The sequence below is a fragment of the Globicephala melas genome, chromosome X (assembly GCF_963455315.2).
Source record: "Globicephala melas chromosome X, mGloMel1.2, whole genome shotgun sequence".
Lineage (NCBI taxonomy): Eukaryota > Metazoa > Chordata > Mammalia > Artiodactyla > Delphinidae > Globicephala > Globicephala melas.
This window is the reverse complement of record NC_083335.1, coordinates 119,705,815-119,733,055: the sequence shown is the minus strand read 5'-3', so window position 1 is coordinate 119,733,055 and position 27,241 is coordinate 119,705,815. Positions and strand designations below refer to the sequence as shown.

Below are 27,241 nucleotides of genomic sequence, written 5' to 3'. Positions count from 1 at the left end.
ATAAAATAAGTACCATCATCTGTGACTCATCATGCCAGCAGCGGTCCATCCGTGGAGGCAGAAGTGCCCAGGATTGTAATAGAACGTAGCCAACTAACTAGGTTATCGTGAATTTCTAGCGCATGAAACCAACGCAAACCCACCATAGGGCCGTCTGGACAAGGGAAGAAGAAGCAGCAGAGGGTTGCAAACCTACTAAAAGTGAGCGTTATAAATGCTTGGGTCACTCCTTGCCAGGAGAACGTTCACTGGTGCCGAATGAAAGCACAAAACCCCCCTACGGGGCTATGCAGCAGCTCACCTGAGAAATGGGAACAAAATCACTGAGCATGAGACATGACCTAGGCTATTCCTAGTAAACCACGGCTTCACCTGAATGACAGTAAAGTCTGACCACGGAAGTCGGAAACCGTATTCCTGTAACTGGACGCTTCTCTGAATCAGAATATATAATAAAATATATTAGAATGTATATTCCAGAATATATTAGAATGTAGTAATGTCACATAAATAATACCTAATATATATAAATTGTAGCGTCTGAAGGCAGCTGAAAACTTCTTTTGGAATATATATATTAGGACATATAATAAAACATGAGAATATATATCTCAGAATAGATTAGAATATGTGGGGTATAAATAGTATCTCATATTATATACATTAAAAACTGTAAAGTCTGTGAGGGCAGCTGAAAACCTCTTGGAATATATATATTAGAACATATAATAAAACATTAGAATATATATTCAGAATAGAATATATGTGATATAATAATATCTAATATAGATAAAGTCTGTGAGGGCAGCTGAACACTTCTTTTGGAATATATATATTGGAACATAATCAGATAGAATATATACTGTAAAACACATGTATCACAGAATAGATTAGAATATAATATGATATTAATATCTATTATACACGTATAAATTGTTAAGTCTGTGAAGGCTGGTAAACACTTTAGAATATATATCAGAACACATTGGAATGTAATATAGATATAATAATGTAGAGAGACTGTAAACTTCGGGAAGGCAACTGTGCGCTTTTTATTTTCACTCAGTACACACACGCACACATATCTACCTGTCTACTTATAGACATGCGCATTTCCAAATACATGCAATTCCAAAAGAAGTGTCCAGCTGCCCTCACGGACCACCCTTTTGCTCTCTCCCTCATTCAACCCCGCCTACACCTGTTCCGGCGTTGACTTTAGAGCTCATTCTGCGTACGGGGAGCGTTCAGTCCGCTGGGTTACAGAGTTCGGTATTTCCCTGCCCCATCACCACCGAATGCTCATCCCAAAGGCGGTACAAATGCCCCTGTAATGCCTCGCTTGCACGGCTTTTTTTTTCTTTTTTGCCTTTCAAGAAATATGCTGTGGTTTCTGAAGAATTTTTATGAGCCTTCCAGATGAAAGCGGCTTTGTTCATCAAGGTGTTGTGAAACCCGCCGGGATATTTATAGGAACAGGTAGGTATGCGGTCAAACTCCGGGCGGGCGAGGAAGGGTCAGATCCACTCCGCCACCCAGAGTTTAACTCTGCAAGCGTCTCTGTTACTTTTTCCTCCCCGGCTGCCATTAGAAGGGCAAGGCGTGCCTTTCACTGGGCGTGAAACCCTAGCCTTGACCATCGACCTTAATTAGCCAGCCCGACCGCAGTCACAAGGTCGCGTCCGCGGGGAGCGGGCGCGCGCTCCGCGTGGAGTCGCGCCCTTGCCCGGCGTGGACCGTCCCGGTCGCCCCTCCGCGGGGCACGGCCTGGTGGCCTGAGCGCGGGGGACCAGTCCTTGTCTAAGCAGCCGCTGGGGCGCACGCGGCCCGCTCCTGGAGCGCATTTTTCGCATTCCAGCTCAAGATCTGGCAACCAGCAGAGAGCAGGCGTCTCGCCCGGGGAAAAAGCCATCCACAGTGTGCAGAGGAGGGCAGGGGCGCGGCTGGCAGCCGGGGGCCAGAGCACCACACCCAGAGCCGGTTCTGATTTCCTGTCACCCCCTCCCAGTTGGCCAAGCGAGGCAGGCCCGGCCTGGTCCCCCGTAAAACGCCTCCTTTCTGTAGTTCTGGCCTCTGCGACAGACCGTCCCCACGCCGACTAGAAGACTCAGGGGCAGGACCCTCCCTTTCAAGGGCGGAATCGCTGGAATCCCGCCAAACAATAGGGCAGGCTCGGTGCCTCTCGCTGCTCAAACTGTGGTCCGCGGACCTGCGGCCCGGATAGCCCTGGGGGCTGCTCTGAAAGACCGATTCCAGGCGTTCCTTGCCCGGCCCGCTGTGGTCCAAGGAGCACTTTAACCAGATCCCCGGAAAAACAGTGGCCGCATCCGTCTAGTTACATTTGCATTTCAGATACAGCCCCGACATTTTGGGGGTATAACTATAACCAAAGGTGGCCTGGGACACACTTCCCATTAGGAAAAACCTAACGCTATCGTTGTGTAGTTGTCTGTGACCGTACTGCGTTTCTTTTCCGAAATCGTCCCTGGTGTGTTTACACCAGCTGCCCGTCAAGTTGCATGCGCCGCATTTGGTAGTTGTCTGATTGTTACCTGCCTCTTAGTATTTTAAGAAATGGTTCTTTTGAAATAATTAAAGATTTATCGGAAGCTGTCAAGAAACGCTCCGGGAGCGCGGCTCCGCGCCTCCCCCATGGTGCGTATCTTACATGACTGCAGTCCAACAAGCCAGCGCTGGGAGCGGCCTTGGTCCCGATGGTTATTCGCCAGACGTGGCGGCCACCCGCCGGGACTCGCGGGCACCGCGCGGTCGGCGGAGCGCGCCCCATCCGCATCCAACTCCAGCTTTATTTTTTCACTTTACTTTTCTTTAAGCCACGCCCTCCCGCTCCCCAGCCGGTCCCGCCTTCCCCCAGCCTTCCGGGCTGGGGCGCAGGGGGCGCGGGGACAGGCCTGCGCGTCTCCCGGGGGAGCTCGGCCGAGACCCCATCCCTGGGGCGCCCCGGGGCGCGGAGGCCGCGCAAGCAACCTCGCCGCCCGCGCCCGCGCCAGCGCCCGCCCCAGAATGGCGGGAGAGGCTCCTGGCGCCCGGGCCCTGAGGTCCCAGGGCTGGGGCGCGGAGGGGGCGGGGCGCGGCGGCGCGGGCCACACCCCCAGCCGGGCGGGCTGAGTCCGGGCCGGCGCCCGGGCGGGCGGAGGGAGCGCGCGGCCCCGCCCAGGCCGCTTCCGCCCGGCCCCCCAGCAGCGCGCACGCAGCGCCCGCGCGGCGGCGGCGGGCGCGGGACGACAGGAATGAACAGGCGGCCGGGCGGCCGCGGCCAGAACCCCGCCTCGCGCCCGCCCGCCCGGGCCGCGTCCCCCGCCCAGGCCACTACGCGCCCGCCCTCAGAGGCCGCTGGCTACTCTCACCAGCTGCCGCCGCCGCTCCTGCCCTGAGCGCCGCCCCGCGCCCAGCCATTGTCCCCGCCGCGCCGCCTGCTGCGCCCGGCCGCCGACCGGGAGGCGGGGGCCGCGCATGGGTGGGCGCCGCTGATGCCGCCGCCGCCGCCGCGCCGCCCTCCGAGGCTGCGTCCCGGGAAGCCCGGCCCCCCGCGCCTCCCGGCCCGGCCCGGCACCCCGGATCTGAGCGCGCCCCCATGGAGGCGCCCGGGCTGGCCAAGGCGGCCGCGGCGGACGCCGACGCCCGAGAGAGCTCGGGGGAGACCCCCGACGGCGCGCCCGCGCACTTCCCCGGCCCCGGGGCGCCCTCGCCGGAGCCGCCCGCCTACCGCCCGCAGGACTTCGACACGCTGGCCACCGTGGGTGAGTGCGACGCGCGGGGACCCGGCCCGCTGGGGCGCTCGGCGCCGCCCGGGAAGCCGGCGTCAGACAAAAGGCTTGTGTGCGGTCGCCCGGCCGCCGCCCGGGGAGGGCCCTGCCTGGTCCCGCCTGCTCGGGATCTCCGCGCGGGGCTCCCCGTGCGCCCTAGGTCCGCCGAACGCCCCGAGACTTGGAGGGCTTCCTTCCGGCCCCCGAGAGCCTCCCCACCTGCGGGCGCTCTGCCCCGCACCTCCGAAGTCTCCTGTTTTAGACCTTCCCTCCCGCCCCCCCAGCAACCTCCCCGGTGTCTGGGCCCCCCCGACGTCACAGAACTTGCTGGGGTCACGTCACATTGAGGGCGGCGGCGGCCGCGGAGACCCTTGCAGACCTCACCTTGGCCAGGCTCCCCCTCTCCCCCGCGTCAGGATGCTCCCGCCTGGACTTGAGAGCGTATCTGGAACTGGGAGGTCAGGTGTCCCGTGGCGTTTTAGGGGCGCGGGGCGGCGTTGGGGGTGAATTACGCATTTCCTTATCCTGCCGTATTTTCCGTCTGTGTATCCGGAACTGGGCATTTCTTTTATCCGGCACTGATTTCCTTTTTGTCGTCCTCCTTTGAACCTGATCACTCCTAGGCAGCTGGAAACGTGAAGTCTCCAGTCCCATGAGTGCCTGGATCCCAAAACGTGTTGGTGTATGGAGCCCGCCCTGAGTGGGTCAGAATATCCCGACTCCGCGAGGGCGCTGCCTTCAGGCTGTGGGCTCAAGCCAGCCTGTGGCTTCTTAGCAACCCTTTGTTGCTAAGGGAGTTGTCCCAACCTGTCAGGAAAGAATCAGTGGGGAAGGGGGCACATACCGTAAATGACCCTGGAGCAGGGGTACCCAGGTACTTCTTCGGGCCCTTCCCCACCCTCTCTTGGAAGGGAGGAAGCATTGGCCTCAAGGGCATGGCTTGGGGTTTCATATGACCAAGGGGCACAGCCAGAGTGGCATTAAAACCACTCAGAGTGGCCTTGAAACCTTCCCTTTTCCGTCAGTAGCCTTTTGCCCGTATGTAGTTGGCTGTGAGGAAGGGGTGCCCAGGAAGCCTCGTTTGGGACGGAGGGGACAGGAGGCACCCTCCCTCTCTCCTGTTTCTCTCCTCCTCTCCCTCCAAGCCTTCTTGTCCATCTCCTCCTTCATCTTCTTTCTCTCTCTCTGTCCATCTCTCCCTCCCTTTCCTGTTTTTCTCTCTCTCTGTGTGTCTCTCTGTCTCATCTTCTCCATCTTCTCTCTCTCTCCCTTTCTTTTTCTCTGTCTCTCCCTCCCTCCCTCCCTCCCTCTGGGGCGCTCTGCAGGGCTGCTTTAAAAGCTGGCTGTGTTTTGCAGGGTAGGAGACGAGGATAGAAACCTAGACCAGTGCAGTCATACCGGTAGGTGGAAACACAATTCAACAATGGAAAGTTGGTGGAGGACCCGGCGGCCCTTGGCACACAGCACTGGCAACTGGATCTGTTTTGGGCACTTAAGCAAGTCTATTGTGAAAGGTGCCAGGGCATCAGGCGGGGCGTGGGCTGGTGGGTGGGCTGCGGACGTGGCGTAGCCCGGTGTCTGCAGCTGCCTGGGGGCCCTTTGGGCGCTGCCTAGTGGGCATAGGGTGCCCAGTGAGTCATCTTGTCCTTAAAAATAGAAAGTCACTGGCTCTGGGGACCGAGCAGGGCCGGGTGGGGGGGAAATGAGCTCTCCAGTTGTCTTTCCCTTTCTTAATGAAGAAGATACTTGCTCTTCAAGGATAACTTCCTGTGGGTTCCAAGGGTATGAAGGGAGAGCCAGGTCACACGTGTTCAGGATGTTGGACCAGCAGGGGCCTGGGACCCAGGGTGTGTGTGTGTGTGTGGCTTTGCAGTTTTGGTGGCTTTTTAAAATCACCTTTTGCCAGAACTTTCTTTAATATTCCAGATTTATCTGCGCATGGTTAATCTAAGAAAGTAAGAATAAGCTTTTAAAAAATCCCAAACCCATCAGAGGTGTTAGAATTTCCAGTAACGTTAGACCATGAGGTGTCATGGACAAAAGTGAGGGGCTATGTTGGGCTCTTTACCCACAGTTAGAACGCAGTTGGGGCCAGCATGGTGCCTCTTCATCCTAAGCTTCGGGCCCAGGAAACTTAAGTTCCCTTTTGACTGCCCCGGACCCATCCCTAACTGTCCCCCATCGCAAACAGGCACCCCCAGTGGCTCTGAATCGTCTGAGGCCATCTGTATGCATTTCTCCAGCTGAGCAAGGCTGTCTTCCACAACTTGAAACGAACCCACACACAAAACAGAAGACAAAAAAAACATCCTGACAAACCTCTCAGCCTTTCTTAACATAACCACAATCCCCACGCCCTTGGAACCTTCCAGAATGAGTCAGGGTGGAAGGACCGGGCCGGCTGGGCTTGTCCTCCACCCTGAAGTTCTGGCCTCACACAGTTGTGCATTTTCACCTGGTCTGATCTCCACTCCGGTGTGTGAGCTCTTCTTTTTCTCACCAACAGGTGTTTTTTTCATCCTTTTCTTTTGCCTGTGAGCTGGGCCCCGGGGGAGGCGCCTGTGGGACAGAATTGCTGACTCACAATCCCCCAAGGACGGTTGTGACGATCAGCGCAGGTGGAACGCAGCAGGTGGGCACAGATGTGCTTCTCCATGATTTAGCAAAACCGGCAGTGGCTGTTCAGATGGCAGGACCCCCCAGGAGGGTTGGCACCAGGATACCGAGACCCAGCTGGAAGCCGACGGCCCAGTTCACGGGGCGGCCATGACACCTTGGAGATAGAATAAGGAGGAAAGTCAGTGACCAGTAAGGTCTCAGATGCTCTTATTCTGTGCTCCTGAATAAACTGTCTATGGGAAGTTGTCCGTGTTCTAGGTTGATTAGCCCTCCACAAATTCAGACAGCTTGGAAGAAAGCTTAGCTTATGTTGGTGAAAAATCCCATGGGCATTTTGGTGTTGTTGTTGTTGTTGGGGGTAGGAGTTTATTAGTTTATTCATTTATTTTTGCCGTGTTGGGTCTTCGTTTCTGTGCGAGGGCTTTCTCTAGTTGTGGCAAGCGGGGGCTGCTCTTCGTCGCGGTGCGCGGGCCTCTCACTATCGCGGCCTCTCTTATTGCGGAGCACAGGCTCCAGACGCGCAGGCTCAGTAGTTGTGGCTCACGGGCCTAGTTGCTCCGCGGCATGTGGGATCCTCCCAGACCAGGGCTCGAACCTGTGTCCCCTGCATTAGCAGGCAGATTCTCAACCACTGCGCCACCAGAGAAGCCCCAACATGGGCATTTTTTAAAGAGCGTGGAAGGGACCTTGGGTCCTGTCTTGGCCAAACTGATTTCATAGATTGAAAAACAGGCCCAGTTACAGAAGGAATGGTGTGCAGCCCCCGGTCCACATTCCTGGTCCAGGTAACCAAGCTTGATTTCTCGCTCTGAGCACGAACAATGGTGCTATTAAAGATAAAGGTTTTGAAATAACGATAGGTGCACGGGGGATTCCAAAACCTGCACCTAGTCCCATGCACCCTGCATGAAGTTTTCCCCCGTGATGTCTTCTGTAGGTGTCACACAATATCAAAACCAGGACGCACGCCGTCGTGGGGTCCATCCTGCTAAGAGACCACAGACCTTCATCAGTGCTCCCACCTTTCATGGGAACTCCTTTGAGCTTGTGAGGAGCGGGCATGCGTTTGGTTTTGTGCAGTTTTATCCTGTACATCCGTCTGGGCAGCCACCAGCCCCGAGATCGAGGCACAAAGCTCATTCCCTGACCACAGAAACGCGCTCACGCCTGACACTTGTATTTTTTTACTATCACGTCACACTGTCAGAAAGTTGTATTTTCTTTAGACCGAGGAGACCTTCCGTAGTGAGTAATTAAACCTGCACTGCTGTCTCTTACTTTCATTTTCCTCCCTGCTGATAAGATTGTCTCATGCACCCTTGGTCCCCCAGAACCGGCCCTAATTTTTTTCTCTCCCACCTGGACTCCCAAAGCATCACCGGGAGCAGCACGCCCTGGAGGCGGGTGGAATCCGCAGTGGGGAGATTTCCCACTGCATGTGAATGGCTTCTCCCGGGGCGATGTTGACAGAAGCCTTTAGGAGGGAATGTTGCTTACGGTGTAGTGATACCCAGAAAATTGTGTTCACCTTTTAATCTGATTTACCTTGAGTGGGCGTGAATGGTAGTTTCAACTTAAGAGCATCAGAGGAACTTAGAAAGTTAGGTAAAATAGGAGAAAAGAATGTTTCTTTTTATAAAATTACGGAAAATACTAGAAAAGAATATTTCGTCTTACAGAAGTCCTGCAGGCTGTTCCTCCTCATTTAAAAAAAACTTTTACTTGTTTTTTGGCCACTGCTGGTGGCATGTGGGATGTCAATTCCCTGACCAGGGATCGAACCCTGGCCGCCTGCAGTGGAAGCGCGGAGTCTTAACCACTGGACCGCCGGGGAAGCCCCTGTTCCTTCTCATTTTTAAAAAATTGTAGTGAAATTCACATAACACAAAAGGAACCATTTCAAAGGGAACCGTGCCGTGGCGCTTTACACGTTCAAAAAGTCGCACGACCCTCATCTCTGTGAGGTTCCAGAACATTTTCGTCTGCTGCCCCCGCAGGGCGACCCCAAATCTGTGAGCAGTCACCCCCTATTTCCTCCGGCTGCTGGGAACCCTCATCTGCTCTCTGTCTCCATGGATCTGTCTGTCTCGTGTCGTCTTCATCTTACACACTCTGCTTCCTTACTCGCATCTCCAAGGGGACGGCGGGGTGGGGGGAGGGGGGGACTTCGGGAAGAGAAGCTTAGGAGATACACAGCCAATAGTTCCCTGCTCAGGAGGAGAAAAGGAAAATGCGCCAGAGGATAGAAAGTGTGGGATGGGGGGGCGGTCAGGTGAAGACCAGCCAGGAGGAGAAACGTGCAGGCAGTGAGAGAGGCAGGGGTGAGCCAACGAGTCACAGACACGTGCACACAGAACCTGCTGTCCTGGGTCGGATCGAGTCCCCTTCTCCCCCGAAATTCATGTCCTCTCAGAACCTGGGAACCGGGACCTTGTTTGGAAACAGGGTCTCTGCAGATGTGATGCAGTGAAGGGTCTGAGATGAGGTCCTCCTGGATGAGGGTGGCCCTACATCCAGTGACAGGGTCCTTCTAAGAGACAGAAGAGGAGAGACCCAGACACAGAGGAGAAGCCCCAGGAAGACAGAGGCAGAGACGGGAGGGAGGCGGCCACAAGCCCAGGGACGCCTGGAGCCCCCAGAAGCTGGAAGGGGCGGGAAGGACCCTCCCCTGGAGCCTCTGGAGGGGGCGTGGCCCTGGGACACCTTGACCTCAGACATCTGGTCCCCAGGACTGGGGGGGACGGATGCCTCTGGCTTTAAGCTCACAGTTTGTGGGAGCCCCAGGAAACTAATTCACCTGCCAGAGAGGACTGCAGAGTTGATTTCTGTGTGGCCTTACAGCTTGGTCCATAAGGCAGTTTCCTCACATCCTTGGAGGTGGAGGACACCAGGTTACATGTGTTTTCCGAGGGCGTCCTCATCCCACGCAGCATGTGGGTGTGGCTAAAGCAGAGCTCACTGTTTGACAGAGGTCATCCCCCGAGCTGGATGGGGCAGAGTTAGTTCCCATGTGGTCAGGCCAAGCTTCGCCATCTTGAATCCATCCCGACCTTGTTGTCTTGATTGGCCCAGCTGCCATGACAGAAGACCGTCCCCTGGGTGTCTTACCACAATGCAGATGGATTTCTCCCAGCTCTGGAGGCCGCAAGTTCGAGATCAGGGTGCCAGCGTGGTTGGGTTTTGGTGAGAGTTTCTCTCCTGGGTCGCACTGGCTGTCTTCTTGCTGTGTGCTCAGATGGTGGAGAGTGGAAAGCTCTTATAAGGACACTAATCCCATCCTGGGAACCCCACTCTCATGACCTCATCTCGTCCTAATTACTTCGCAGAGACCCACCTCCGGATACCGTCACATTGGTGGGGAGGGGATAGGGCTTCAGCGTGGGAATTTGGGGGGGCCCAGACATCCAGTCCATAACACTGGGTTGACTCCTCCTTACATGGCGCCCTGGCTTCTTACTCCTGAGCTTCTGCCTTTGGGGTGCAGGTGGCTGTCCGAGCAACAGCCTCACCTTGCCACATCCTGGATTCCTTACAGGAGGACACCTCTCTCCCTGGATCTGGGGACGACCCTCCTTGTCCCGACCTGGCTCATGCATGGGGACGAGGACATGACGCCGTGATGCTGGTCTCAGACCTGTTTCCGGGATGGGTCTCTCCACAGTTGGGGACCACCAAGGAGGCCATGTCTGTCACTGCAAGAAAAGGGCAGGAGCACCCCGTGACACAGACACACGCTTCCCCTTTCCGGGGTCACTTGAAGCTTGTGAGCACGGTGTTCTTCTTGAGAAACACGTGTTCAGGATTCTCAGTGCCTCCTTCAGTCTCAGGAGCAACTGTTGGGGCTCTCCTGGTATTTTCCCCCAAGTTTGTTTATTTTCAAACACCCACATGTCACCACCTTCACACCATTTAAAACGTTTCCCCTTTTCCTCTTTTTTTCGAAAACTACAAATGTTCTTTCTTGCTGGGAAGAACAGTAAAGAACTGAGAAAGGAAGGTTCTTCAGAGAACCTGACTGAGAAAAGAATCGGGGGTAAATCCAAGCTTTGGGGGTTACATGATTGGAAAGCTGTACCACCCCTTGGAGACACTGAGGGGGTTAGGGATGGAGCAGTGTTGGGGGGAAAAGCCCAGGAGTACCGTTCGGGACGTGGTTAGTTCGATCTGCCTGGGAGGCGTCTTTGTCGTTATCTCCATCGTCACCGTCCCCTTCCGCCACCTACTGCCACATCCTGCCACCCTCCACCAGCATCACCTGCATCACTTCTGACCCTCGGGGAACTTTCGTTTAATGGAAACTCACAGAAGGTTGTTGTAACGTGAACAATTCAGTGGCACAGTGCTGTGCAACCACCGCGTCTATCTGGTTCTAAAACATTTTCGTCATCCCCCGAAGGACACGCTCTACCCGTTAGGCAGTCACTCCCCGGCCCCTGGCGAACGCTAACCCATGTCTCTGTGGCTTTGCGTGTGCTGGACGTTTCACGTCAGTGGAATCCTACACTGTCTGGCCTTTTGTGTCCGGCTTCTCACCGAGCTTCACAGTCTTGAGTTTTGTCCTGGTAGCCTGTGTGAGTGCCTCATTCCTTTCTAGGCTGAGTCATGTTTCATTGTGCTGGATGGACCCCATTTTGTTTCTCCTGTTGCATGCATTTGCTTAGAGAAACAATGTACCACAGCCTGGGCGGCTTAAACCATAGACATTTATTTTCACACAGCCCTGGAGGCCAGAATCTGAGATCCAGGCGTGGGCAGGGCTGGGTTCCTCCCGAGGCTCTCTCCTGGGTGTGTAGACGGCTGTCTCCTCCCTGTGTCCTCATGGGGTCGCCTCTCTCTGCGCGTCTGTGTCCTGATCTCCTCTTCTTATAAGGACACCAGTGCTCTGGGATCAGGGCCCACCCTAATGACCTCATTTTACCTAAAGACCCCATCTCCAAATACAGCCGCATCCTGAGGTGCTGGGGGTCAGGACTTCAAGATGAAATCCTTTGGGTGGAGGGACGCAATTCAGCCCATGACACCATGAACCTTTCAACGCATCTTGTGGTACCTCAGCCTCCTTGGCGTTCCCATGATGCACTAGTTGAGCCTCGCCCCAGGTGGACTTGGCTCATTGCATCCAAGGTAGGCACCATAATATCATCACCCTCATCATCACCAGCATCACCTTTTCCGAACACAGGCTCATCTCATGTTCCAGGACATACGGTAGTGTCTTTGCGTGGATTTGGCGCTAACTCCTCTCAGCACACCTGTCGTGCGTCCACCCCTCCGGTGCTCAGAGCACCTCCTTCTTCTGACCCCGGAGTCAGGGAGCCGGAGAGGGGAGGGGGGCGGGCAGGGCCCGCACAGGGAGCCCAGTGCAAGCTCCACTTCCCGTGGTCTCCTGTTGGGATCTCTCGCGTGGCCTTTCCCACCTTTGGGCTACTGGAACAAATGACCTCAAACTCAGTGGCTTAAAACAACATGCATTGATTAACCTGCAGTTCCAAGGGTTAGGAGTCTGGAAATGGTATTACTGGTTGTTTTTTTTCCTTTCTTTCTTTCTTTTTCGGCCGTGCTGTGCAGCTCGCAGGATCTCAGTTCTCCAGTGCTCTCGGCAGTGAAAGCCCCCAGCCCTAACCACTGGGCCGCCAGGGAATTCCCAGCATGGCTGGGTTAAAAACCAAGGCGTGGGCAAGGCTGTGTGCCTTGGGGAGGCTCCAGGGGAGAATTCTTTCCTGGCCTTTTGCAGCTTCTAGAAGCCGCCCGCATTCCTTTGTTTACGATAATCTTCCTTCGTCATTGAAGACGGCATTGCCGGGTCAAACCCTTCTCGTGCCGTTTCTCTCCTGCTTCTCTCGGCTCCTTCTAAGGACCCTGGTGATGTCGCTGGATTCACCCAACTAACCCAGGGGCATCTCGCTATTAAGACTCTGCTGATTCACCTCTGTGGTTAGCTCCTTGAAACTCAGTTCCCCTCGGCCACGTAAACGAACGCGTCCCCAGGTTCTGGGGATGACGACAAGGACATCTTACTCTGTGTATCGTGCACCGATGCTTCTACTCTTCTGTGTGCGCCTCACCCGAGACGCAGCACCGCTTTGGAGGACGTGGCGGGTGGATGGCTGCGCCCAGCCTGGCCTCAGCCCTGGTCTGACGGCCTTGACTTCCACAAACGGAGGGACCGCAGTTAACAATAAAAAGCTCTTCCGTTACTACCTGGGAGGAGAAATGGGAGATCCACTGACCGACAGATGGGGCTGAACAATGGGTGTGTGTGTGCGCGTGCCCGTGCACGCTGGGGAAGGGATTCATGAGTTACCTGAGGCTGTCACATCTTTGCCCTCTTTTGAGGGGCTGGAATGGTGTCACCACTGACTGCCACGTCCCCGGCCAAGCAGCACCAATTCTCGTGTTGCAAGAGAAAGGCCAGTGACGGGACTGCTCCAAGATGAGATGACAAAGCCTCAGACCTTCGAGGAGCTTCTGGCCCCGGGATGGACCTTTAGACACACGGCTGTGACCCGTGCGGAGGCAGGTGTGGTTAGCCACGTGGAATCCCAGAAACCAAGCTTGTGTCCACGCGGGGGCGGGAGGTAACGGCGGCGGCGGGCGGTTTCTTAAGGAGGCTTGAGCGTGTTCATTGACTGGACAACACGGGGACGTTTATTTATCTTTTTTTTTTGAGGAACTTGGCAGGCTCTCCCCCCGCCTCCCCGAGGTTCCCCTTGGAAGAATAATAAAAGCAACACTACGAATGCGTCTAAGCAGCTCCTAATTCCAGCAGCGTCCTGCCCCGCCTGCGTTTCACGGGGAGGACGGATCTGCGATACTGCGCTGGGTTGGGTGCACAGGGTGCTGCATCTCTCGCTACACCCCTACGGCACTCCAGTAAACGTCCGCTTGGCATCTGGGTTGCGTCTCCAAATAAGAGCATATGTTACAAATAGCTCTTCAGTGCCTTTGGAGTTAGCCGTGGAGGACTCCAGTCACGCATCCTGAGTGTCCCCGAGGCTCGTCCCATTGGAACGCCCCGTATCCGCCAAGGCCGCGGATGGAGTGGGCGCGTGTGTTCTACGATGCAGGTCCTTTCCTCCACCGGCACGGGCCGTCCTGCTGCCCTGGGGCGTAGGAACGTGAAGGGGACATTCTCCGTGTGGGTGGCTGTCACCCGTCCTGTGAGTTACCTCGTCCCCATGTAGGAGCTCCCGTCGGACCCCTCTGGGCCGTCCTTCCAGCCTTTATTTCGCGCCAGGTGCTGCCGTGGCCTCCCCAGCGCCTGCTTGGCCCAGTGCCTCCCGCTTAGTCTAGGAGGTCTGTCAAGACTATACTCTGGGCGTCCGAGGTCCCCTCCCACTGGGTGATTCCATGCTTGAAAAAAAGATCCACCTTCGGCCCCTTGCACATCTGTTCACCCCACTTACCATTTGGAAATTCACGCTGGCTTTCCCTCCAGTTACAGGAAAAACAAACCGTCTCCCGGAGTCCCTGCTCAAACGCGGGAGTTCCTGAAAATCGTTGCACCCAGCGCTCCCACGTCGTGCGCTGCTCTCTATACGCATCCTCTGGACGTGTCCTTTGGACACGGTTTTGATGAGGCGGGCTCATGGAAGGCGTTTGGAGGGCAGCCTCCCCAGGGTTCCTGTAACACAGTTGACAGTGATTTGGGTCGATGATGTCACCCTGCTGCCTCATTATCTCGGCAGCCAGTTCACTGAACAAAGGACCAGACCGGGCAGATCTGAGGGCTGGGTGTGGCGGGCAGGGCTCCGCTGCTCACAGGACGGCCTTTGTAACGCCGAGGGCACCTGGGGTCTGAGGTTGCAGGGGCAGACAGAAGCAGGGCTCGTGTGCCCACGCCTGCTTGTGCCTGGGTGTGTGCAGTCTGGGGGGGACGGCTAGCAGGGAGCGAGGAGAGGTGGGTAGTTAGCCAGCTGGTGTTTGCGGACAATTCCAAAAACATTCAGCACAGATTGAAAACTCTCGCTTGGAGGGTTCCCCCCCGCCCCCCTAAATCGAACGGGCACCCAGAAGGCCAGCTATCTAGAGTTTCCTCTTGTGGAAATTCTGCCTGGGTGCTAGTTTCCATTTATCCTCATACCGTAGGGGAAAAAAACATTTACCCAGAAAAAACCAAACACCAGTGAGTCAGAGTATTGGCTCCTTGAATACAGTCATTGTTGGCAGGGATTATACTCATGAAGACGTTCATTTCGTTGATCCTCCGAAAGATGAGTTAGCACGTCCTTTTGGTAACAGATTCTGAGGTATCCGTTGTATTGATTTGGGTCAAAGCCGCAGCTTCTCGTTGCCTCGATTATTTTTTCTCTATTGATTTCTTGTTTTCTTTTATTATTATTATTTATTTCACTGCGCTGCGTCTTAGTCGTGGCACGGGGCATCTGGTTCCTTGACCAGGGATCAGATCCGTGCCCCCTGCAGTGGAAGCGTGGAGTCTTAACCACTGGACCGCCAGGGAAGTCTCTTGTTTTCAAGTTCATTGCTTTCTGCTTGTAAAGTCAGTAAAGACCTAACACAGAGATGCGGGTTAGGTCTTTATTTCTGCTTGCTTTTGGTTTTTGTTACTCTTCTTTGGGTAGGCTTTTTCTTTCTTTCTTTCTTTCTTTTTTGGGTCTTTATTTACTTTTCCTGGTAGTAACATGTTGTATTTTGATTGAGATTCTGGGCTACTCCTCTGAGCCTCCCAGAGGGCCATGGAAGAAAGGGAATCGTGACCCAGGAGAACCGCTAAGCCCGCGTCATCTTTTCCCACCCTCCCAGGGCACCTTGGTCGTTGGGGGAGTCTTGTGTTCTGTGCACTGTGGCTGGCTGACCCTCTTGCAGGTCTGTTTCCCTCTCCCAGCTGCTGCTGCTTTTGTGACAGTTCCCCCTCCACGAATGAAAACCCGCAGCTGCTTCCCTGGGGAGAACCAGCCACAGAAATAAGCAGGGAGAACAGCGAGTCGGCGGCCACCTGCTCCAGCCTGTTTCTGAGCGCAATGCATTTCAGGACAGCCGCTCGGCTTCCTTAAAAGCAAAAGTAAAACGAGGGCGCCGTCAGCTTTAGACGTCAGCTTTACAATCCCCGTCTAGAACTGGGGATGCCATTGGCAAAACCGTCCGTGGGAAGGGTGGGGGGTGGGGGTGTGGACCGGGTGCTTCACCTCCTGGGCTATCGGCGGGAGGTCTTCTACCTTTGTAAAAGGGGAAACCGACTTCTTTCTTTAGTTGTCCAGTGACTTTCCGTGCTGCTGTTTCTCCCTGCATGACTGCATCCACAGGTGTGCACACACCCACGTACACTGGGAGGTTTTTGGCTGAGGGGGTGAGAACCCTTCTGGCTGTTGAAAACACTCCAGTTCTCCGGACGTTGCCAAATACTCGGATGAAACCTGAGACCGGCCACTTCTTTGGACGGGAAAAGCCATCTCCTGTTGCCAGGCCCGCTGCCTAGCCTTCCTGTCAAGTCAGCAGGGCAGGTCGTTCCTAGGTAGACAGTCCCGAGTCTGCGCCAGAAGGTGGTTTCTGAATTGTCCCTTCAGAATATTTTTGTTCTGGAAACAGTGCAACCTCGGACGGTCCAGGTTCCAGGCTGCTTCATTGGCGGTCCAGGTTCCAGGCTGCTTCTTTTGCAGCCTAGAAAAGAGTAATGAATCGTGACAAACATCACACAGTGATAGGAAAGTAGAAGGCAGGATTAGTCTAAAATGAGGACGCCAGCCCAGCCCAGGAATCGCTCAGTAGCACAGACAGCAGGAGTCTTACATGTGGATTCCTGAAAGACCACAGATTTGCAGGGGGGCCGTCGAGATGGAGTGAGCAGCTTTTATCAAGGCTCTGGAGGAATTGGAGACATTGTCTTTCTATCGATTTTATTTGTTGCCAGCATTAAACTTGACTTGCCAAGTGGCTGGCATGAAACAGGTCTCTGGCTGTCCTGACTTTGCATGGACTGGCCGTGCCCGGGCTTGTAGAGGAGTGTACTTTGGGTTATGAACATGTTCTCTGGCTCCAGCTGGGCAAGGCTCAGGCACGGGCATTGGGAGACACTCGTTTCTGTCTTCTTAGTAGATGTTTGGATTCCATGTGCTTTCCCGGGACGTGGTTCGCCTGTGTCGTGCAAAGATGAAGGGTGGACGCTTACCCCAACCTGGGGCCACGGGGGACTTTTAAGATGACTCCTGGGGACCCTTAGGTCGCTCCCTCCCAGACCCCCTGGTCTCCGCCCTTAGTCTTTGGGGAATGAGTGTTATGCTGTGGGAATTGGATATCCTTGACTGGTAGGAAATCCTGGAGGAAGATGGTTGAGGGAAAGTGGGTCTTCGTCACATTCTCAAATGACACCTTTGATCTTGGTGAGAAGGTTGTGGTTTGAAGTAGGAATCATCAGAAAGACTTTGAATGGGAGACAGTTATATTTGATTATGTGTCGTTTGTTCAGGTTTTCAGAATGCCCGTATTTAGTGCCGTGAGCTCTTAAATGATCACAAAATAGATACTAAATGAGACTGAAAAGGGCGGATTGTAATACCTAACAAACTCAACTCAAAATGTGTCTGCTTTGCAGAGCCTAAACTAAAAAGACTGTAAAAATATTTCTTTATCCAGTTTGGAAAATGCTGGCTCTTGCAAAATAGTCTGTTTAAGAGGCAGAATGAAATGCCTCTTGAAAGACCGCATCGGTTACGCGATGGGTTCCTACGGTCGGTCCATAGCTGAGATGCAAGTGGTTCTCAAAGTGGGGTCCTGGGGCCCATGGGAGTTCCTTGTGGGACTCTGAGGTCACTATGACTTTTGTAAGAATACGAAAGCATTATTTGGTTTTTTTTCCTCTCTCCTTCTCGCATGAGTGTTGGGTGGAGTTTCCAGTGGCCGCCTGACCTGGGATCATGGTTGCCTCTTTGACCACCAGTGAAATGCATCCTTGAGGGCTCTTGCGTTTTCTTTATTTTTGTTTTACTTGTTACTATGGCTGCTATGGAGAGGCACCCCCACGCCCCACACCAACAAACACTCCTCAGGGATCTCGATAGATTTCTAGCGCATCCAGAAATCCTGAGATCAGAGAGTCTGAGAGGTGCTGCTTTGAGCGTGGGGGGCTCTGAAGTGGACATTGACGGGCTTGCAGGTGCCCTGGGTCTATGTCTACCACACAGTGTGTGTATCACTCTGTACCCTGGGGCACAGTAGGGACCCCAGAAGATTTGTCCAGCCAGACACTGGAAGAATGGATGTGTTGCTGGCTGTCAGTTACCCTGGCGAGAGTTCAGAGCCTGAGGTCAGTTGGAAGAATGGAAGGGTCACCTCTCAGGGATGTGATCAGCAACAGAGAGAAGAGACGAGGATCGGGGTCGGGGCTTTAGAAGAAGAAAGCTTCTTGTGCTCCGGGAACCCAGCGGTTGCTCAGCTGGGGGATATTTCAGCAGGATCCGTGCTTTCCATTAACCATCACGCGAACGGTCTAAACATTGTAAAGACTATTATGCAACGTTAGTACTGTTTTCTGTTACCAGGAATAAGTCTAGGGCTGAACCCTGACCCTCGCCTATCATAAGGATGATTCTCAGTAGTTTGGGAGCAGCATGGCGGCCTCAGCGCTATCACGCAAATGAGCCAGGCTCCCGAGTAGACTCTGCAGGACCAGTTCAGCAAGTTCGCGTGCCTCGTTCTTGAGTCGTCTGCCTCTCCTGGATTCTCTCATGGCAAACTTCTCCTGTTCTTGGATTCTATAGAGCAGCGCGGTCCAAGAGAACCGGGTGCCGTGAGGACCATGTCCTAGAATCTATGTTGCTATGGTGACCAGCTGAGGTACCAGCTTCTTTTTTTAAAATTTATTTTATTGAAGTATAGTTGGTGTACAGTATTGTGTTCGTTTCAGGTGTACAGCAAAGCAAAGTGATTCGGTGATACATGTGTAACATTCTTTTCCATGATGGTTTATCACAGGGTATTGAATAGAGTTCCCTGTGCTCTACAGCAGGACCTTGTTATCGATCCATCCTATACATAATAGTTTGCATCCACTAATCCCAAACTCCCACTCCATCCCTCCCCCACCTCCCCTCCCCCTTGGCAACCACAGGTCTGTTTTCTATGTCTGTGAGCCTATTTCTGTTTTGTAAATAAGTTCATCTGTGTTGTATTTTAGATTTCACATATAAGTGGTATCATATGATATCTGTCTTTCTCTTTCTGACTTACCTCACTTAGTATGATAATCTCTAGGTCCATCCATTGTTGCTGCCAATGGCATTATTTCATCATTCTTTTTTATGGCTGAGTAGTATTCCATTGTATATATGTACCACATCTTCTGTATCCATTCCCCTGTCGATAGACGTTAGGTGCTTCCGTGTCTCGGCTGTCGTGAATAGTGCTGCTGTGAACATAGGGGTGCATATGTCTTTCCGGATTACAGTTTCGTCTGGATATATGCCCAGGAGAGGGATTGCTGGGTCATCATCAACTTCCTTATTTGACTCCACCTCACTTCATTGGACTTTAAATAAGCCACATGTGTCTGGTGACTACCTCATTGGACAGCACAGCTTACACACCTAAGAATCTCAGCAGTCGTATAGGTCAACAAAATCAGACGTCAGAATTCCTTCCTTCTGGGGTGCCACGACCTCAGGATCGTTTTTAAGTGATTTCTCAGACACTGTTAGGGATACCAATGGAAACAGCTCTTTAATAAAATTCTCGGCTGTCCCCTGATTCATTACGATACCTGGGATAAATGACACGTCAAAAAGACCTCCTTTCCCTAGTATAAGTGAATGTCCAGAGGCATACGTGTATTTTCCAAAAGTGATTGAATACCAGATGCCATTTCCTAAACATCTCTGGTTGCACGTTCCACACGGACCCCTTATAGCATCTCTTCTGTTTCTATATGAACCATATTCTTGTGGTTACTTGAGGATTTCATAACAAAACACTTTCAAACGGGCAAAACACCTTCACTGATGGGAAGATGGAGTTTGTCAGCAGAAGACAAGCTACATCTTCCTTGAGAAGATGTAGCGAAAGTTACAGTTTTAAATATATTTACACACAGGCATAGTTCACTTTATCGCACTTCGCAGATGCCACGTTTTTTTACAAATTGACGGTGTAGCAGACCCGCCTCGAGCAAGCCTGTTGGTGCCACTTTTCCAACAGCACTTGCTCCCTTTGTTGTCTCTGGGTCACATTGTGGTCGTTCTCGCCATATTTCAAACGTTTTCATTGTGATGATATGTGTCGTGGTATCTGTGACCGGGGAACTTGGATGTTACTGCAACGAGTCCCTGAAGGCTTGGAGGATGGTTTGCAGTTTTTAGCAAGAAGCTATTGTAAAGCGAAGGTCTGTACATTGTTTTTTTAGACAGAATGCTATTGCACACTTAACAGACTACAGGGGAGTCTGTCAACTGGGAAAGATCACTTTTATACGCCCTGGAAAACCAGAAAAATTCCTGTGACTCGATTTATTGCCATATTTGATTTATTGAGTTGGTCTGGAACCCAACTTGTGTCTCTGAGGTCTGCCAGTGTGTGTGTGTGTGTGTAATTTATTTCCGGCCTCTCTCCATTGTAAATATCATCAGAGACTTTTTTATTAATTAATTTTTATTGGAGTATAGTTGCTTTACAGTGTTGCGTTAGTTTCTGCTGTACAGCGAAGTGAATCGGCTCTACGTATCCATTTATCCCCTCTTTTTTGGATTTCCTTCCCATTTAGGTCACCCCAGAGCACTGAGTAGAGTTCCCTGTGCTACACAGTAGCTTCGCATTAGTTGTTGATCGTATACATAGTATCAGTAGTGCAGAGACGTCTGATGTCGTGTGGCAACCTGACTGCACACAGATGCCACCTGCTTGCTGGTACGTGCGCACACGCGCGCACACACACACACACACACACACACACGCACACCCCTCATAGTCTCCCTCTCCCAAGTTTCCATTAAACTGATAATACAGTTTATTTTCAGGAACACAGGAATAACGTAGGTACAGACAGTCGTCACGAAGGAGCTGCAGGTGTCACGCACAGGTTAGAAGTTGCATCAGACTTCGGGGCAGCCCAGAGCACACGCCAGCGTGTAGGACAGTGTGGACGAAGCAGCATGGGGAGGGCGGGACACGCCAGACCCCAGACGAGCTGTGACAAGAGTGAGCATTGAGTGGGCCTTCCCGGGCGGCCCAGGGGTTAGGACTCGGTGCTCTCACTGCCGAGGGCCCGGGTTCGATCCCTGGTCGCGGAACGGGGATCCCCGCAAGCCACACGGCGGGGCCAAAAAAAAAAAAAAGTAAGGCTTGAGTAAGGAAGCTCAGGGATCCCTGGAGAACTCTACAGCTCCTGTGATGAGCACGGTGCCCAGAAAACCATCAGCGCTGTTGGAACAGTTTATTCAGTAAAGAGACGGAAGGCAGTGGTTGCCCTCTAAGGGTAACGTTCTCCTAATGCTCTCATGCCGAGGGTCCCAGCCTCACTCACACGTGGAAACTTGAGTGGTCATCTGAAGACCCTCATTCTTAACAGGAAACAGCCACCAAACTCGCCTTGTTCAATCGGTTTACACAGTCTGAGACATCAAGATAGCAGAAGACTTGAGATCCCAGAGAAAGCCAATAATTTAGGGAACCTAAGAGAAGGTGAAAACAAGGGAACGTAAGGAATTTTGTTAAAAGTCTCACTTTGAGTCATTTTCAGAGAAGTTTGACAAGATACTGTATCCATCAACAATAATAGGAAGTTCCAATAAGAGAGAAACAAAAGAGTTTCCAACAGGATGGCTGGGTATTACAAAGGAGAATTTTCTAAAGTCCAAAGGGTGATCTGATCCATGCTTGTGACTGTAGTTATCATCCTGGAGCTGGTGGCCAAAGGCACAGCCGTCACCTGCACCTTGCTCTTGCGAGCTGCAGGGTGGTCTCCAAGGCAGACCCTGTTGGGTGGGTTTGTCTCTCTCTCCCCGACATCCAGGGGGCCCCTTATATTAATTTCCCGGGGCTCTTGTTACAAATCGTTACAAACCAGGTGACCTACAGAAACAGGAATCCATCCTCCCCCAGTCCTGGAGACCAGACGTGTGAGGTCAAGGTGTCCCAGGGCCGTGGTCCCTCCAGAGGCTCCGGGGGAGGGTCCTTCCTGCCTCTTCCAGCTTCTGGGGGCTCCAGGCGTCCCTGGACTTGTGGCCGCGTCCCTCCCGTCTCTGCCTTCCAGCTTCACAGGGCTTCTCCTCTGTGTCTGTGTCTCTCCTCTTCTGTGTCTTAGAAGGACCCTGTCATTAGATGTAGGGCCACCCTCCTCCAGGAGGACCTCATCTCAGACTCTTCACTTCATCACATCTGCAGAGACCCTGTTTCCAAATAACGTCCCATCCTAAGGTTCTGGGTGGACATGAATCTTTGGGGGCTCGATTGAACCCAGTAAGTACATCCCTGCTCCTCCAGACATCCGCAGTGTCCAACATGGAACTTGTCACCACCCTCCCCAAAACAGAACAACTCAGTGGGCCCTTTGGACACCTGCCAGGGTTTCCTGTCTTTTTTTTTTTTCCTTTCTTTCTTAGAGCATACACTGTATACTTTTAGAGTGAATTATGCATAAAAGTCTGTGCAAACAATAACATATATTACAATAACATTCTCAAAAGATCTTACTATATTTTAGCGTTGTTAAGTTATATAAAATACATTTTCGTAAAAGTACAGGCTCTTTTTTCAAGTTTTAAATCACGACCTTCTCAGATGCCTCAGTGCTACCCTGTGGGCATCTCCTCCCTCCCTCTCCCAGCCCATCCCCTCCAGCCTCATGCAGGATCTATTCTTTCGCGCCACACTAGTCTGTCGTCCTTCCTACTGGCTTCTGCAACCGCAGGGAAATCTCTGAAACAAAACGGAAAGCACGCCGAACTCAGAGGAGCCAGTCACTTCCCCCTGCCCGCCACGTGAGTTCCTGTAATCCGTTGCCTAAAGAACGCAGTGGAAGGATTTCAGAATCCCCGCTTTCTCTTGCCCTGTTTCCTCCATCCTCACGAATCTCCATTCTCTCTGTGGCCTTTGCTATCCTTAATTTCCTTTTTTTTTAATTTTTAATTATTTTAGTTTAGTTTAGTTTTTTGGCTGCATTGGGTCTTCGTTGCTGCGTGCGGGCTTTCTCTAGTTGCGGCGACTAGGGGCTACTCTTCGTTGCGGTGCGCGGGTTCTCACTGTGGTGGCTTCTCTTGCGGACTGTAGGCGCAAGGGCTTCAGCAGTTGTGGCACGTGGGCTCAGTAGCTGTGGCTCGCGGGCTCTAGAGCGCAGGCTCAGTAGTTGTGCTGCACGGGCTTAGTTGCTTCGCTGCATGTGGGATCTTCCCGGACCAGGGCTGGAACCCCTGTCCCCTGCATTGGTAGGCAGATTCTTAGCCTCTGCGCCACCAGGGAAGTCCCACCCGTCCTTAACTTCAGTGAGCCTCTACTTTCCAGTCCGCCCAACCCTCCAATTTCCACTGGAAACTTCCCTTCCTCAAAAATGAACGTCTTTCCCGACCTTCACCCCGAGGTGAGGTCCATCCGTATGTACCTCAGCACACCTGTGTCCTGAAGTCCTGCAGCCTTAGAAGCCCCTGAAACACAGATGAGCGCGTCAGAGTCAGGATGGCTGTTGTCATTAACGTTTACTGTCAGCCTTTCCCGCACGATGGTAACAAAACTAAGATATCAGGGACCAGCCTTGTGTGGATTGTGGCTGTTTCTGAATCGTGCAGAGCGTCTAACACACAGCAATATTTCAGCAGTTTTTTTTTAATACTTATTTATCTGGTTGCACTGGGTCTTAGTTGCGGCTCGCGGGCTCCTTGGTTGCAGCGTGCGAACTCTTAGTTGTGGCATGCACGTGGCATCTAGTTCCCTGACCAGATATCGAACCTGGGCCCCCGGCACTGGGAGTGCGGAGTCTTAAGCACTGCACCACCAGGGAAGTCCCGGACCCCGTTTTTGCTTAGAGAGCTAGGTGGTCTTCACAGCGTGGGCCACACAAACCATCTGTTGTCAGAGGTACAGCATTCTCTACATTTCCAGAGGGGCAAGTTGACACTTGACGCAGGAATTGAGCGTGAGCTGAGTTGCGGCACCTTGAAGGCTGTCCGGTATGACAGCTGCTGGCCACGTGAAAGACGATCAAAGCCAGTCGCCCAGTCTCTGGAGCCGCTGTGAGCTTGTGGCCACGGGTTGGACGGCACGGACGTAGACTGTTTCTGTCACCACAGAAAGTTCGACTGGGCTGTCTTGCTCCAAGTTGGTGCTTCTGAACGGGGGGCAATGCTGCCCCCAGTGGACACTTGGCAGAGTCTGGAGACATTATTGATGGTTACACCTGGGGGGATGGAGACCAGGGAAGCTGGGCCCAGCACGCCCCGCATCTGAGATTCATCCAGCCCCAGTGTCAGTAGTGCTGAGGCAGAGAAACTCTGCGTTGACATGAGAGACCCTGTCTGTCTGTCTGTCTATCAATCATCTATCCATCCACCTATCATTATTATATCTATGCACCATCTATCAAAACTATAAATCTTTCACCTATCCATATCTATCTATCCATCTGTCATCTACCACTCTACCTATTATCTATTTATCCATCTACTGTCTGTCTATATTTCTCTATCATCTATCTACCATCTCTGTATTTCTCTATTATGTATGTATGTATCTATCTATACCTATATCATCCATCCATTTATCATCTGTCTTCTGTATCTTTCTATCCATGTATCCATCCATCCATCCATTTATTACCTTTTTCTATCTAGCTGTCATCTGTCATCACTCTTACTTATCATCTACCACCTACCTATTATCTATCTTCTATCTGTCGTCCATCTGTCATCCATCTGTCTATACCAGTGGTCTTCAACCAAGGGGATTCTGCTCCTCGGGGGGACACTTGACAATGTCTGGAGGCATTTGGGGTGTCACACATGCGGGGGGGGTGTCTACTGACATGTGGCGGGTGGAGACCAGGGATCGTGCTCCACAGCCCACAGTGCCCAGCACACGCCCTCCCCCCCAACCCCCGAATTATCTAACCCAGAGTGTCAATTACGCTGAGGGGCATTGTTCGTAACTTTGCGGGGTGCTATGACATCATCACATCCCACCCTGGATGCAGTACCAGGCTGTGACTTTCAACCTGCCCGGATGGTGTTGTCAGAATACAAAGACCAGCCTTTGTGCTCCTGGGTGAAGAGTCACCCAGCGCGGTTCCAGGTCCCTCACATCTGCTCCTGGGGAGCCCAGTGCAGGGCCAGGGATTCCAGGCGTTTCCTTGTGTTACATTCCTTAGCGTTGGGGTTGGTGTGAGGGACTTCCTGTGTTTCTTTTTTCTTGCGTGATTATACACTTTGTATCTTTCTTAAGAGAGAGTGTAGCTTAGTAATTAATCTGTAAATAGAAGAATTGTGTGTCTGAAATATCTGTTCTACAGGAGGGCTCTGTGAAAGGGAATGTGGCTTGACCCAGCAACATTTTGAGAGAACTGATTGTTTTTGTTTTTTTTAAATCTGTCTAGACTAGTGAACTCACAACTCTAACCCCTCCCACCCAGGGCTCAGCTGAATTGTGTCCAGTTTAATCAGCTGATCTTTGAAGGTTCCAAGTTTAAAAAAAAAAAATCCTCAGAGCTTTATCCAAAGCACACATTTTGGGGGGTAAATTTTGCTTATTAAGAGATAATTCACAAACCGTAAAATTCACCCTTTCAAAGTGTACAGTCCCACAGTTCTAATTTTAATCTGAGTTACCACACATTCTTTAATAAACACCTTCTAAAGGTTTTTTTTTTCGCCTGTAAAACAGAAGTTTGTACTAGTTTGCAGCCGTAATTTCCAAAAGCCAACTTTGAAAAGGAGAACTGTAGGCTTGGGACACATGATGTCATGTATTGTAGTTTATAAGCTTTTCTGATGTTACCTTAAAGGGGGGAAACCTCAAAGAAAAGAACTGGGTTTTACAATGATACATTCTTTCATTATGGTGTAGTAATTATCTTGCAATAATTATATAATGTATGTTTATTGAATTGATCAATTGAACATAGATTTAACTATCATGTACCTGAAACATTTCTACAGCTCACAGATTTAAAAAATGAAAATTATACATGGAAATGCATCCCTGTTTTTGGCCCCCATCTGCCTCCATCACCACATCCCCTAGCCAACTCCAGGTACCCAGCTTAGTATCTTGTATCTTTCTGCAGAAGCCCCTTTCAGGGACTTCCCTGGTGGTGCAGTGGTTGGGAGTCCACCTGCCAGTGCAGGGGGACGGGGGTTCGAGCCCTGGTCCAGGAAGATCCCACATGCCGCGGAGCAACTAAGCCCGTGCGCCGCAACTACTGAGCCTGCGCTCTAGAGCCTGTGAACCACAACTACTGAGCCCGCAGGCCACAACTACTGAAGCCCGTGTGGCTAGAGCCCGTGCTCCGCAACAAAAGAAGCCCCCTCAGTGAGAAGCCCGCGCATCGCAACAAAGCATAGTCCCCACTCGCCTCAACTAGACAAAGTCCGCGCGCAGCAACGAAGACCCAATGCGGCCATAAATAAATAAATTTATTTATTTTTTTAAAAAAGTCTTTTCAACATAGAGGAGCACATATCACTATCAAGAGTGGACTGACGTTTTCTTCATATACTGCCTTCTTTCAGCCTCCTTAGAAATTATAGATCCTTTTTTCAATTGGTTTAAACATCTGCAAACTAATTTCACTTGTCTAAACAGTTGAGGAGATAAAACCTTTGCTCCCGTTGGGTGGAGGAGACAAGTGATTCCTGACACCTTGCAGGCGGGGTTCCAGGCAAAGGGGGTGACTGCTGATGACACTTGGGGTGCACGGGTGGTGGAAGGGAGTTGGAAGGGACCCCCGGATCCCCCCGGGTGGCCAGGTGACGCTGCTGAGGCTGAGGCTGCCTGCCGTGTCCCAGGCTCACCTCCGGGTCCGCTGAATTCTTCCCACGTCTGGGCATGCTAGCGCATTGGGGGTATGTCACCCTCTGTCCGGCCCCCATCTTGCAGAACGGCTGCATCAGAGGCCACGGCACAATGAGGCCGGGGGTGTGTGATCCTCAGGCAGCCTCGGCTCTGAAGCGTGGTCCACACCCCTCTGTAGCCCCTTGAGGGTCGCTGGATCGCTCAGAAGTCTCCCAGTTGCAGCCCTTAATATTATATACATCCTGTGTTAGCCTCTGTACCTTAACCTACCTCGACCATATAGAAGTGTGAGGAAGAAGAGTGTTCCCTCGAAACCCAACGCAGAGCTCAACCCCCTGGCCCAGCAGGTGACACACAGGGTGTGGGGATTCTGCTCCCGCTGAGGGGACCTGGGTTGAAGCGCCTTTTCCGCCGCATCCTCTTTCCCAGCGCCACAGGGAAGAGATGCCGTGCTTTCTTGGAAGCGCTGCTCCTGTGGCATTTTTACCCACCCCCCCGCACTGGCCTGTCGGCTGTCTTTTCTCCTGCATTTCAGGGCAGGTTGGGTCTCCTCCACCCACACTCTCTGTCCCCTTGGCCATGCCTGTTCTGTTTTGTTAGCATCTGGGATACACCAGTGCAAGGCACACTGAGCATCGTAACTTCAAGAGAGATCGCAGGTTACAGAGAGGTGGAGGGTGCAGGGGATGGGATGGCAGGTAAGGCAGGTCTTTCTTTAGAGATGGTTGGGTCACCTCTTTCTGAGCTCTGGCTCAGCTCCCTTCCTGCCGGTATAAACAGGTATGATTATGCTCTGTATACAAGGGACGGGTGCAGACTGTTCCAGGATGGGGTGGATACGTACTGAGAACTCTTGCAGTTGGTCTCTTTGTGATCCTGAGATGCTCCCCTGAAAAGCTTTACCTCTAACAAAC

General features: G+C 52.4%; 1 protein-coding gene across 4 annotated transcripts in view; it reads left to right on the top strand.

The window, feature by feature from the left end:
• The first annotated feature begins 3,129 nt into the window (after window positions 1-3,129).
• Window positions 3,130-27,241, top strand: part of PRKX (protein kinase cAMP-dependent X-linked catalytic subunit) — an 85,027-nt gene continuing 60,915 nt past the window's right edge. For 3 of the 4 annotated variants that reach the window (XM_030837298.3, XM_060292843.2, XM_070044729.1), the window contains exon 1: window positions 3,448-3,761. In XM_030837298.3, coding sequence (XP_030693158.1) covers window positions 3,596-3,761 — 166 coding nt within the window. In that variant the 5' untranslated portion in view covers window positions 3,448-3,595. Of the gene's footprint in view, window positions 3,762-27,241 lie in introns of all 4 variants that reach the window. The other variant, XM_030837302.3, reaches the window with a different exon arrangement.